This window comes from Aphanomyces astaci (genome assembly GCF_000520075.1).
Source record: "Aphanomyces astaci strain APO3 unplaced genomic scaffold supercont1.2, whole genome shotgun sequence".
NCBI lineage: Eukaryota > Oomycota > Saprolegniomycetes > Saprolegniales > Verrucalvaceae > Aphanomyces > Aphanomyces astaci.
The window spans coordinates 469,644-482,682 of NW_009798265.1; the positions used below are offsets into that span (position 1 = coordinate 469,644).

Sequence of the window (13,039 nt, forward strand, 5' to 3'; positions counted from 1 at the left end):
CGCTTACGGACGCCAAGGCTAGCTGCAACGCCATTGTGCCGCAGTTGGGAGACAACCTCGCCACGTGTGTGCAAACGTCCTTTGCCTTTTGCAACGCCAACCCTTGGCAAACTGTAAGTTGAATGGGATGTTACGAGGCACTGACACTGATGATGACTTGATTTTTACGTAGGGGTGTCAAAATGATCTGAGTACTTGTGGCGATGGGTTCGTGTCATGGATGGAGTCGTGCGACGAAGGCAATCTCACAGCGTCGGGGGGATGTGACGCCACCTGTCGCACGGCCCCTCGTTGGGAATGCTACCAGCAAGGCACGCCGTGCAAGCGGTGCATCCACGCAACAGGATACAAAGTTGACGGTGTCAACCCTGCGTCCATGTGTCCGTTTTGCTACAATTTGATCAAAGACGTGCTAACTCCGTGCAGCTCCTCGTTGTTCAATCCAGTGTCCACCACACCGGCAACAGCGTTGGCCTCGGACAATTATGCTGCCAACTACTGTGCTGCCATTGCAGCCAATGGTAGGCCGTTGCAAACTCGTCCGGAATCCGTAACTCTCATTGGTAGCTACGCTTCGCGACCCCGGTTGCGATAGCTACGTCAATCAGACCCGAGCCAACACTGTGCCGACTATTGCTTCGGCTTGCGAGTACAGCATCCGCAACGTTACAATCAACCTTCCGCAACTGTTTGCCCTCAAGGTAAACAAAAATGTCACACATTTGAAGTGTCTTTGACGGTATTGTTGGTCTAGTTTGCCATATTCACGTGCAAGTTTGTCGACGCCATGGGCATTCGAACGGACACCACCCCCAAGTTTTATTTCTCGAACCCCCTCGACTTTCTCTCGAGCTCTACGAAAGCGACGTTGACAGCGAATGCGTCGGCCGCTCTGAGTGCCTTGTATGGCAACCGACCCTCCAAATTGGTATGTTAGTTGAGTTAGTCAACTCTTCGACTACTTGGCTCATAAAACAACACATGTAGTACTCGTTGCGGGACCTGCGCTTGAGCGACTACTTTCCCTACGTGAATCCCAACATCTTGGTGGTATGTCCACTCATGATACACGTTCATTCTTTTCACGTTATATTTGGCCGATAGAACGGCGATCTCCTGGCTATTCCGAACCCCCTTGGTCGCTTGGCGATATTCCCCAACGGCACAACCATCAACATCGATTGCGCTACGTACTCGTATAATGTGGGACTTATTGCGTTGCCTCCGACGAAGAACCCGCTGCAATGGGCGGTGAAGGCCACATTGTACGTCTGAAACCTATTTTGACACCTTATTCACTATTACCCGATCAGGTTGCGGTTGAAATTCATGGCCATCAACACGGACGACACGACGATTTCGGACTTTGCCTCGCTTTCGCCCGAACTGCTGACCGCCGACACTACCCCCGTCAACGGAATTCTGCAGTTTGCACATCTCCTTGGCCGATCGGTCAAGGATGATGCCACCGGAGTCACCACCGACTACCCCACGACAGTGTGTTCTGGATCCAACGTAAGTTGCAACTTCCACGTGTTAGTGATACTCACAACACGGCTAGTGCCTCAACGTCGAAAATGCCATCAAGAAAGGACTGGGTCGAATCCAATTGAAGTCACGACTCTTCGATGTATGTTGTGTTGTCAACACTTTTGGCTCTGACCTATCCTTGTCTAGAATACGTGTGCCGATTCAGACACAACTTGCAAGTATCCCGTGGACAAGTGCCGCTATGTCCCCCTCTCCCCCAAGAACCTCACGTTGGACGCAGTGTCGATTCAACAGACCTCCACCAGTGTCGTCGCAAACATCCAGAAAATCTCGTCCGCCACAACCACCGTCGACACAATGCAGGGCTTTCTGCATGTTGCCATGGCCGCGTCCACCAAAGTGTTTAGCGACACATTGAGCCTCTTTTGGGCAGCCGTGGCCACGGGCATGCAGTCCAAAGTGCTCAAAAACGTGGCCAACTACTGCGGCGTGCGCCAGTTCTTGTCCAATTCGTCCATGTAGAGCCGAGAATTTACCCATCACTGCCGCGACTTATATTTCATTTTGTAGAAACCCCATGTGGCTGGCGAACCCGTGCTGCAACAGCGCCTTGGCCGACTTTATGTGCTGCATGCCCCAGAACGTGCCCGACGGAGCGATTCCGGTGCTCTCTGGCATCCAGAAGGACGTGGTCCGAGCCAACTGCCCACTGAATGCCGACTCGATGCTGTCGTTTCTGAACGGGGCGTACGTCGGCCTCACTAGCGTCCAAGCGGCCGTGAACTCGTTGAATGCGCTGGCCCTGCAAAGCGACGTCCACGGGACCGTCGAGAGCCTGCAGCGCGACTGCCAAACCGCCCTGCTCAACGCGTCCGCCACGTCATGTCAATCAGACAACGACTGCACGGCGTGTCAATACAGCCAGTGCCAAATCGACCCCACAACGCTGGCGGGGAAGTGCACTGTGCCGTGGAACAACATAATTGACTGCACGGTGGAATGCATCACAGAATCCATGGATCCACTCTTGTTGCGGTATCTCAAAGAGGACTGGAACTTGACCGGGGTCAACACATCCCAAGACCTGGCAAATGCGTTTACTCGATACACAGCCGACATGGGGTGCACGGGTATCTCTATGTTTTGAACCATCTACCTCGTCTAGTTAGAGTATTCATGTGATATTATATGTAGGTCCCATGGCCACGTCCTCCGACATTGGCAAGACCTCGTCGTTGTTCGTGTGCAACTCTACGTGTCAAGTCGCCAACATGTGCGAAGACAAGGACTACCAGTGGTTCCTTCGGGATGGTCTGAACAACCCCCTGCTCGACTTTGGGGTGGCAGCCACTTGTACCGGCAACGGAGGCCGCCGTGTGTGTTCTGGCTACGACGCCACCGGCACCTGCCAAACCTACCAGTGCACGTTTGACACGATCCAAAGTGGGTGCAAAGACGAAAGTCAATGCGTCGCCCAATGTCAATTGCCATTGACAGCAGGAGGTTGCAAAGTCGCCAACGGACGCTGGTACGCGGATGCTACAGGCATCGGCCGCTGTTGTCCTCCGGTAACTACACACCGCTAACTCTAACGTTATCCCAACAACTGATCGTTATATAGGACGCATACTTTTACGCTGGCAACCAAACCACAACTGCAGTGTGCACATACCAATTGCCCAATGCCCCTGCGCTGGCATATCAGCTGCGGGACCCGCTGTGCTGTGCCGCCAACAACGGAACGTGGTTCATGGTGGACGACAGTACCGGCAGTTGCTGCTTTGGACGCATCATCACCATCCAAAATGCCGGCGTGAATCAACTGGCCTGCCAAACGGCCATCACTGGCTGGGATGTGGCCACATGTGTGGGGGCTTGCGTCACGTCGTTCGAGTCAAGCTGCACGGCTTGTCAGACCAAGAGCGCGTTGGCCGAGTGTTGCGGCATCCAAACGTCGTCCGCCAATCAGACGGCGTGCCTTTCCAAGAAATCGTGCAACAACCTACGCCTTCCCAACGGCAATTGCAACGACTCGACTCCGTTTTGCTCGAAATGCACGGGCCAAAACTGCATCAGCGTGACCCAACCGCCCACGTGTTTGATTGAAGTGTCCACGGCTTCAGATTGCACCACCGCTGGCGGGACGTGGAGCGCTGCGTCCAAGCAATGCCTGGCCGTATCTGGCTCCAACGTAGCTGCATCCGACTGCTTTGTTCGACCCGACTTGTGCCCGAGTGTGACCAACTTTACCAGTTTCTACACCGTCGTGCCTCTGTACCCTCGCCGCATCACTCGGTGTCTGTTCGGGTGCTACTTGCCATCGCTTTCCAAAGCCTCGTGTACCGCAAACACAAAGTACATGTGGGATACTACCCACGGCAACGGTTCTGGCATTTGCGTCGGTCGTCGCAATACCATCAAGACGCTGGCGTCCTGTACCACGGAGGGCGGGGTGTACTTGAATGCCACGAAATCTTACTTTCCGGGGGCGTTTACCACCCAAGCCCAGTGCGACCAAGGCGGATGTATCGGCAGCCCCAGCAACGACGGGTGGAGTTCTGCCCAGTGCCTCAACACATCGTTTGGGTCGTGTGACAGTCAATGCAACATGTGCACGACGCAGACACAACCGTTCGCCCAGCAAAGCCTCGGCGGATGCTTTAGCTCGGACGCGACCTACTGCACCAGTGTGAATGCCGCTTCTACCCCCGTATGAATTATGCACCTTTTCAACAATTGATGTACTAACTCGGAGTAGTGTTTGGTAGCGGATGCCACGACCTCCACGGCTTGCTCGATTCTCACGTCAACCTCGTGGCGGACTTGCTCCCAGTACACATCCACTTCTACGTGCAGCAACACCACCGACCCGTACGCGTCCACCTTGAAGTGCCTGTGGGCCGCCCAGCCCTGTCCCACTCGCTCGCTATGTCTGGCCCAAGGCAAATGCGACGACTTTGACAACATGCGGCAGCAATGCCTAGACGCCGGCTGGACCTACGGTGACACATGCTTTGCGTTTGTCGTGTCCAACGTGTCGTCGACCATCCAAACCAAAGCGTGCAACAATTGCAACCGCATCAACGGCGTTTGCGTTGCCCCTGTGACATCGTTGACGCCGTGCCCTGTCGAAAAGTAATCCTTCCGTTTTTTCAATCTCCCCCCCCCTCAACGAAGTGAATGTGTAGGGCCCACCCCATGGGCTGTCGTGTGTATGGTGTATCGGACAGCGCCACATGCACGACTAAGGGGGGTGCGTGGTACACTCGCGCGACCACCCAAGCGCAATGCCTCAGCACCAAAGCCTGCCGTGACCCCGTCACAGGCGCCACTTCCAAGAAAAATTCCACCGAGTGCTCGAAATGCAACGGGAAAATCGCGTCGCTGTTTTCGTGGTGGCCTGGTCAATGGAGAAGTCCTCGTGTCGAAACATATTCGTGGAACTCGAACGGCACCAAGCTCATGGCCGTGAACGAGTACGATTGGCAGTTCCATGTCTTCCTTGTACGAATGATCGCGTTGAATGTGGGGAATTTGTAGATGGAAGCAAACGATCTCGGATGAAAAGTTATCGGCAGCGTTGGTGCGGCCGATGGTTCGACGATTTGCCACTCTCCAAGGCCAAAAGGCGCTCGTACTGTAAGTTCTCACTTGCCTCTATTACAGCGTTGTATGCGTTACTGGGACCGCTTGTGACATCGTTGATCCACAGGTACAATTCCATGTCTGAAGTGTTGGCGACATTGGCTTGTGCGTGTGGAGTGGGGGCGTCGTCGTCGTGCTTTAAGACGCAGCCCAAAGGAGCATTGGTGGCACAGACCAGTGTGTTTTGCGGTTTGGCCTACACTGCCACGACTGGGTTCTCTACAGCTCAAGTCTCCACTACATGCCCTGCATCGACGTCGCCGGCACGCCGACGGTTGACCGACAGCGCGGAGACTGCAACCATCGAATGGTCAACGTTCCCCCTAGGTGAGACTCCTCTATCTCTTCGGAGAGTCTACTGTGACGCTGACATAGTCATCCATGTGACTAGCATCCTTTGTGCTGTTTCCGTTGACACCCAAGTGCAACTCGTCCGAATTGAACCCCCTCGTGGTCACAACCACGAATGGCTTGGTCTACGGGCAGCTCCTCGGGCCTGGCCAGGTGTATGTAGTCACGGCTGGCCAAGTGGACGCCGTCGACCTCTGTCTCCCCCTGTCGCCCAACGTGCATTCGTGGGACGTCCTCTTCGACACGGTCGACGTGGCCACGTACAAAGACGGCATGTTCAGCCCCCTGCACTTGCAGACATTCCTCCCGTCTCCCCCAGACCAAATCTGCTTTGAAGCGTTGGCTAACACGTCCTACTTCCCGATCAAACGAGCCAACGTCACCAACGTCGAGACCATGGCGTGCCCCTTCACTTGTGCAAGCAACACAAGTGTTTGTGTGTACAATGTCACTTCGCAAGCCCCAGAATGTATCTGCCGCTGTGGGGCGTCAGGTCCTACTTGCTCGGTTGGTTGTGACAATGGCGTGTGTGCGTGCAAAGACGGCTTTGGTGGTTCAGACTGCACCACCCCTCAATGCCCTACAGGATCCTCTTTGATCCCTTGTTCTAACTCTGGTGTCTGCAACGAGGTAAGTTCCCTAGTCGACTCTTGGCTTGAACTCATGTGTGACTCGTAGGATGGAACGTGCACGTGCAATGCAAACTTCCGCGGCGCAGCATGTGACGACCCTGTGCCGACGACAACGACTGTGACCCCATCCCCTCTGCAAATTCCCCCCACGGACGCCCCAACTACGACAAGTACTGCTCCAGCTCAGACAAGCAGTACCACCCCACCACCATCTACCCCGACGCCAACACCTACGAAGAGCATAGCCATGCAGGTCCACACGTCATCGCTTGGCATCGTCTGTGGTGTCCTAGTTGCAGCGATATTACACTTGTATTAATTGATCATTGCATATATTGCATTGACGGCAAGAAGCGTCTTTAATTCTCAACTTCAATGTTAGTCATGTTGGCACTTGGGCGAAAAGACAGACTAACATAAATAAATTGTTCAAATTCCATAATGTTCAAAGTACGACAAATACGGCAGTACTGTACGCACGTCACTGATGAAGAGAGGGGGGTGCTGCGGCCTGAGTAGTCTACCATAGAAATGTTATATTAACGTTAGGACATTGATTGAGGGTGGTGCAGTCACCGTGCCCCCGCAACGACAGATGCATTCTGTGATGACATTGCTCACTCTTGTGTTTGCTGGAGGCATGTCAACCACACCATCTTTGTAGTATATGCACTGTATATCCGTAGTTGCAATGCGATGACGAGAGGCGAGACGCGTATTCATTCCACTTGTCCCAGAAGTTTGCAGTTAGCCAGACATCAAACTGCAATTTCGTTTATTGTTGCTGTCCTGCTCACATCAACACGCCCAAGCAAGGTCAAGAAAGAAACAACACTGCCGACACTTTCGCCGGCACTGGAAGAGGAGTGAGACTCCCCCCCACGAGCGAAGGGGTCACCTCCGTGCGAGCCCCCGCGACGAGGTGTGAGGGCTCTTGAGGGAACGAGCAGATCGTAATCGGACGAAGAAGTCGTCGCAGTGCTACGAAGCTGGAGCCTCAGCGACGAGGAAGTGACCACGTACTGCTCCAAGAACGTCGGGAAGGCCCTCGTCCGACTCGCCGACGAAGGATTTAATTGTTCGCAAGGGACTAACGTGTAAAGAGGAATTTTAACGGCGAATGCAATTACGTGGACGATGCTGTAGTAGCATAAGGCAGTATACAGTAGTAGATTTAACGTTAGTAACTCCACCTTCTGTCTCATGTTGTTCATCGACGCGATGTTCAGTGATGCCTGCCGCTGCCTCGCTTGCGGATTATCATAGTCATTCCTGTGGCTGGTTGTGAGCTTCTCGCGGCAAGACAAACGTAACTACAGTATCCGAGTTGCGAGTTGCTACTGGTAGCTTTGTTTCAGATGCCACAATATCCAAAGATTGCCAACGATTCAGCTATGAGCAAGAAAATCGGCGAACAACAATAATGCTGCATTATATTAATAGTAAACATTGCCTGTGTATACTTCGAAGTACTGTACAGTACTACTAGTACTTGTTTTCACAAATATTATTAGACTATGTAATATTATATATCCACGTTTTATATTTCATTGTGCAGATCAACGACAAATAGGGTAGTCATTTTTTATCATGACGTAGTACTTGTCCAACAAGTGCGACATATAAATGTATATATGCAGTAGCTACTGTGTGCTCTCAGGACGTTTCCATCGAGTGTATTGACGTCGTGGAATGTGATGTGAGTCTGGTCATTTTACGCGTCTAATGCACCGTATTTGTAATATTAATAGTACTGTAGCACTATTGGCACCAACTAACTAAAAAAATTACTGTACTGCACCCCCAGCTTCAGTCCTATGAAAATGTCAGTGAAAATCTGATCAAAAACCTTGAATATTCACAGGCATGTGCATTGGTCTAAATTTCATTGGATGCAAATAATCAACGCATGGTAATTGGATATTTTTGTCCAATTAGGTACAACTACCGGTAGGTACACACCCAACCCGAACAACCATGAAAATATTCGTCATTGGCCGATACTATTACTAGTACTAGTAATAGTATGTTCCAAACCAGTACAGGTCCAACCGGAGAAATCATAGGTACTGAAGCGAGGGGTATACGGTTTTTTTAGTAGTTCAAGTACTATTTATTTGTGCTTTTCAGTCAAATTTACCTATTTTAGGGGATTGATGAAATCGCCAACTAATCGAGCAAAGGAGTATGATTGGCTACAAAGAATGAGGGGAGTTGCGATTTGATTGGCTAAAAAGATTGATTGTAGTATTGCAGTCACAAAGATACCTCTTCAACTTAGTTTTATATGAAATTTCGAAGGTCCGGTGATTGCTCGGAGGAAAAACACTCACACCTGTCAATACCAATTAACTGAAATCTGTACTTCGAAGTACTATTAATACAGTATATATATATTAATACTATTAATACTGTATGTAGTAGTAGTTACCTCGTATTTGTGGTGATCCTGCACGCACAGCAACAGGTGTAAAAATAAAGAAATTCCACCGAATTTTGCCTATTTTCGCTACCTAATTAGAGCTTTCAACCAGGTTTCTTTCTGCCAACCTACGAAGAAAGTCATCTGGACGACGACGGATGTTGAATCGTTTCAAGAGCGCGGTGGCGACGGCAGCGTACGATGTCGGCGCGTCCGTGTCGGGGGTGGTGTCCCAAGCCGTGTTAGGAGAAGAGTATGAAAAGGGCTATGAAATGCCGCGGGACAGCACCGCCAGCGGCGGCCACGAACTGCTGTGGAAGATTTACCCTGCCGTGTCGCGCAAGACGGGCGTGGAAGTGAGCGTGTTTGTGTTTGACAAGAAGGACCTGGACAAAGTGCAGAACAAGGATCGCGTGCTGGACGTCCTTCGTCAGGATATGAAGACGTTGCGCGTGCTGCGGCATCCCCAGATCCTCAAGATCGAGGAAGTGTTTGAAGAAACCCGCAAGACGCTGTCGTTCGTGACGGAGCGGGTCACGTGCTCCCTCGCAAACGCGTGCAAGAACTTTGCCAACGTCGCCAACGTCACCCCCGAAGTGCTCGAGATCGGGTTGTCCGAGTTCGAAATCGCATGCGGGCTCATGCACGTTGGCGAGTCGCTGTCGTTCCTGCATCGCGAAGGCCGCCGCGTCCACTTGAACTTGACGCCGTCGTCCATTTTCATCACGCCCAAGGGGGAATGGAAGCTCGGCGGGTTTGGATTTTGCCGCGTCGTGGAGCCCGGCCAGACGTCGCGCAGCGAGTACTACGCCGCGGGCGGGGTCGAGCCGCTCAAGAAGGGCATGGCGTTTGGCAACTACGAGCCGCAGCTCGAGTACTGCGCGCCGGAACTCATCACCGAACCCCGGTCGTTCAACTCGAGCGCAGACATGTTCTCCCTCGGTCTTCTCGTGTTGGAGCTGTTCTCCCCGCCCAAGCCCGACGGCACTCATGAACCCGCGCTCGGACAGCTCGAAGGCAAGGTCATGACCCACGGGTACAAGACGCAGTCTCTGCACCCCATGACATTCAACTCGCTGGTGCCCGTGACGCTGCACAACACGATCCGGACGCTGCTGCAGCTCACGCCGTCGGGGCGACCGGAGGCGCGGGCGTTCCTGTCGTCGCCGTTCTTTGATTCGGGGCTCGTCAAGACACTGCGGACGCTGCAGACGCTCGTGGAGCAGGACCCGGCGTCCCAGGCCAAGTTTCTGCAGTCGCTGCCGGACATCTTGACGGGATTTTCGCCGCGGGTACTCCGCGACATGGTCCTTCCCGGTCTCCAAAGCGTGGTAATCAATCCCCCCGTAGCCCCGTTCGTCATCACGCCGCTGCTCAAGGTCGTGTCCATGGTGGACAAGTCGACATTCGCCCGCAGCATCGCGCCCATGCTGGTGCCGCTGCTCCAGATCACCGAGCCCGTCCAATGCATGCTCATGTTTGTATCCAACCTCGAGACGCTCATCCCCAAGGCGGACGACGGGTACATCCGCGACCACATCGTGCCCATGCTGTGTCGGTCGCTCGACTCGACGGTGCCCGAGATCCTCGACACGGTGCTCAATAAGATCGTGGACCAGGCCAGCTTGTTCGAGTACCGCATCCTCAAGCAAGTGATCCTTCCTCGGGTCACACGGCTGATTCTGGACCCGCCGCAGCTGTCTGTGCGCGTGAACGCACTTTTGTGGCTCGCCAAGTCGTTTCATGTGTTTGACAAGGACTTGCTCATCGACTCGGTGCTCCCGTGCCTGTCTGAGTGCCTCGTCAAGGATAAAACTCCCGCCGTGTGCATGTGCATTTTGGGCTGCTATGACAACCTGGGCAAACACCTCGGCCCAGAGTACATGGCCAAGCTCATCTTGCCGGCCGTGGCGCCGCTCCTATGGGAGAAGAGCTTGAATGGCGCGCAATTTGACATGGTCTGCGAACGCGTCAATGCCATGCTCAAGGAGATCATTGGCGAGCGGGAAAAGTCGCTGATGGCCGAGGGCGGCTTGGCTACTCAAAGGTACGAATACATCTGAATGTATGTTATGTTGATTAAGGTTGTTCTTTGGTGTGTAGCCTGGCGACGTCGGGGTTCCAAGACCAAGCGCGTGCGTTAGAAGCGGCGAAAGAGCGCCAGTCGGGCTTGTCGTCGGTGAATAAAATGCTCCAGGAAGAGTATGTGGTCAAGAAGGAGCCGGAAAAGCCGGCTGAACCGCCCCAGCCGTACTCGGATCGGCGTCCGGCGGCGTATTCCGATCGAAGTAGCACCAACTCGCAGCCGCCGCGCACGTCGTCGGATCCGTTCCTGCTCCCGTCCAACTCGTCGGGGTCTCCGCAACGCACTGACACGAGCAACTCGTCCAGTGACAGCTACGCCGCGCGTCGAAAGGCCAAAAAGGCCAACCGCGACGCCAAAACATCGACCGAGCTGCTCGACTTGCCGGTAGGACTGTACATACTTCATGCTTTTTGGTTTAATTTCAAGTGCTCTGTAGGTGCAACAGCCTTCGTCCAACGCCTACGACAACTCGCTCCTTTCCACGCCGTTGCCCACTGCGACGCCGCCTCCGGCCAACTTGTTCTCTGGCATGAACATGGGCACTGCTGTCCCCGCGACCTTCAACCCTCCCCCAGTCAGCCAATCGTTTGCAGCGCCTTCGTCGTCGTTTTCGATGGCACCGCCGCCACCTGCCGCGAGCCCGTACGGCCAACAGGGGGGGGGGTACCCCCAGCAGCAGCAGCAACGATTCGCGTCACAGCCGACTCAGTACATGCCACAGCCAGCGTACAATCAATTCAACGTGGCGCCTCCTCCTTCGATCAACCAAGGGCAACAATATGGCCAGCAGCAATACAATCACCCCGGCGGGTTCAACTCGACGCCAGCAACCGGCGGAGGCTATCCCCAGGCCCCGTTTCAAATTGCATACCCAGCCCAACAGCAACAGCAGCAAGATGGCAACAAGTTTAGCGCGTTTGATAACATGTAATCGTTATACATCTCGTAATATATTTCTGGGCAAACTATGGAATGCGAGTCATGTCACTTTGCACGTCGCAAGATCTTCAGGCTCAAGAGGCAGTCTACTACGGTAATAGCAGTTGAGATGTTGTACTACTACTAGTAGTACCTATGAACGCAGGGCGTGGATGCCTACATACTTATACTGAAACTACTGCAGCTATGCACTAAAGTCTCTTTACGATCATGAGCAGACGCAGACAGCAGACCTCCAAAGCTCGATTGTTCCTCTCAATGGCAACAGTTGTTATTACTGCTACTATTTAGTGCCCAGAAGACTGACGTCGTTGCTGGTTCCTTTCGAAGTAGTCGGCGGCATGTACAACCACCAACTTAGAGGGTCAAGCCGTACTTTTCCAAAGTCGGGCGGAGTTCCTTGTGTTCGGCTTCCACCTTGGCGGTGGCAGCAGCAACCACCTTGTTTTGCTCCAACTTCTTCTTGTAGTACGCTTCCGAGCGGACCAAACGCTTGGCTTCCAAGCGCTTGACCAAGTCGTGATGGCGCCAGCCCACTTGCGACGACAATTGGCCGAGGTTGGTGTAGCGGCGGTTGGCCTTCAGGCGAAGCACACGGAGCGCGTCGGGGACGACCAGGCGCTTCACCTTGTCATAGGGGGACGGCACACCGTCAAACACCTATCCAAGCAAGTTTGTCAGCAACGAGTATGCAAAGCAATGGAGAGGAGGAAGCCAGTCAGGCTTATTTACCTTGAGGCGTTGGAGGGCCGCGGCGCCGCGAGCGGTCTTGTGCGGCAACATGCCACGGACCGTGCGCCAGAACATGCGCGAAGGAGCGCGGTAATGGAGGGGGCCCTTCTTCGGGTTCGTGCAAGACTTCTTGTTCAAGAATTGCAAAAACTTGACCTTGTTGCGCACGACTACATTCAGAACCGTATCGACACGACACATAAAGCGTCAGTGTCTCATGTTGTGTAGGCGGCATGGCAATCCATGTTCTAAAACAGAGGGAAAGCCTGCACACAGCGACTTTTGCATGTTTGGATTTGGTGGCCGAGTAAACTCGACGCAACCATGAGCGACGACGACCGTTGCGACTTCGACAAGTGTGTGCATATATATGTGCGCACACATACACACACGAGTCCATGCAGACACATTGGCTTTGAGAGTCGCGCGCCGCCGCACACGGAAGCGTCTCGTTTACGCGGACGCATCCAATCCAATCTACATGCAAAGGCCGCCGCCGCCGACGACGATATAGAGGAGTCTACGTACGCGAGCCGGAGATGTTGAGTTCTTCGCAACGCACGGCCACCACGTGTTGTCCGAGGAGGAGTTCCTTGGCGACCAAAGACGCGAGGCGACCCACCAAGTGGGCACGGCAGTCAATCACGACGGGCTTTTCGAAAGGCATTCTTCACTTCAGGAACCAAGATGAGGAAATGAATCGCATTACGCATCGGAATTGGTCCCGACCAATGGTGTCCC

General features: G+C 53.6%; 3 protein-coding genes across 3 annotated transcripts; 2 read left to right on the top strand and 1 right to left on the bottom strand.

Moving 5' to 3' along the window:
- Positions 1–220: 220 nt before the first annotated feature.
- Positions 221–6,520, top strand: H257_01054 (hypothetical protein; the record flags this gene model as incomplete). The annotated part of the gene is made up of 17 exons (XM_009824070.1): positions 221–521; positions 568–701; positions 755–928; positions 988–1,050; positions 1,105–1,265; positions 1,314–1,515; positions 1,562–1,630; positions 1,678–2,009; positions 2,062–2,621; positions 2,686–3,059; positions 3,113–4,201; positions 4,250–4,626; positions 4,680–4,967; positions 5,032–5,130; positions 5,204–5,463; positions 5,528–6,117; positions 6,166–6,520. 17 exons carry the CDS (start codon positions 221–223, stop codon positions 6,436–6,438), a joined length of 5,346 nt encoding a protein of 1,781 aa, XP_009822372.1. The 3' UTR covers positions 6,439–6,520.
- Positions 6,521–8,672: 2,152 nt separating this feature from the next.
- H257_01055 (SCY1 protein kinase) lies at positions 8,673–11,606 on the top strand. Its single transcript, XM_009824071.1, has 3 exons — positions 8,673–10,588; positions 10,645–11,011; positions 11,064–11,606. Exons 1-3 carry the CDS (start codon positions 8,700–8,702, stop codon positions 11,556–11,558), a joined length of 2,751 nt encoding a protein of 916 aa, XP_009822373.1. The 5' UTR covers positions 8,673–8,699; the 3' UTR covers positions 11,559–11,606.
- Positions 11,607–11,792: 186 nt separating this feature from the next.
- On the bottom strand, positions 11,793–13,020 carry H257_01056 (ribosomal protein L13). Its single transcript, XM_009824072.1, has 3 exons — positions 12,827–13,020; positions 12,299–12,468; positions 11,793–12,226 (listed from the first exon to the last, which is right to left on the bottom strand). The coding sequence occupies exons 1-3, from the start codon at positions 12,963–12,965 to the stop codon at positions 11,924–11,926; spliced, it is 612 nt and encodes a 203-aa protein (XP_009822374.1). The 5' UTR covers positions 12,966–13,020; the 3' UTR covers positions 11,793–11,923.
- Positions 13,021–13,039: the final 19 nt, after the last annotated feature.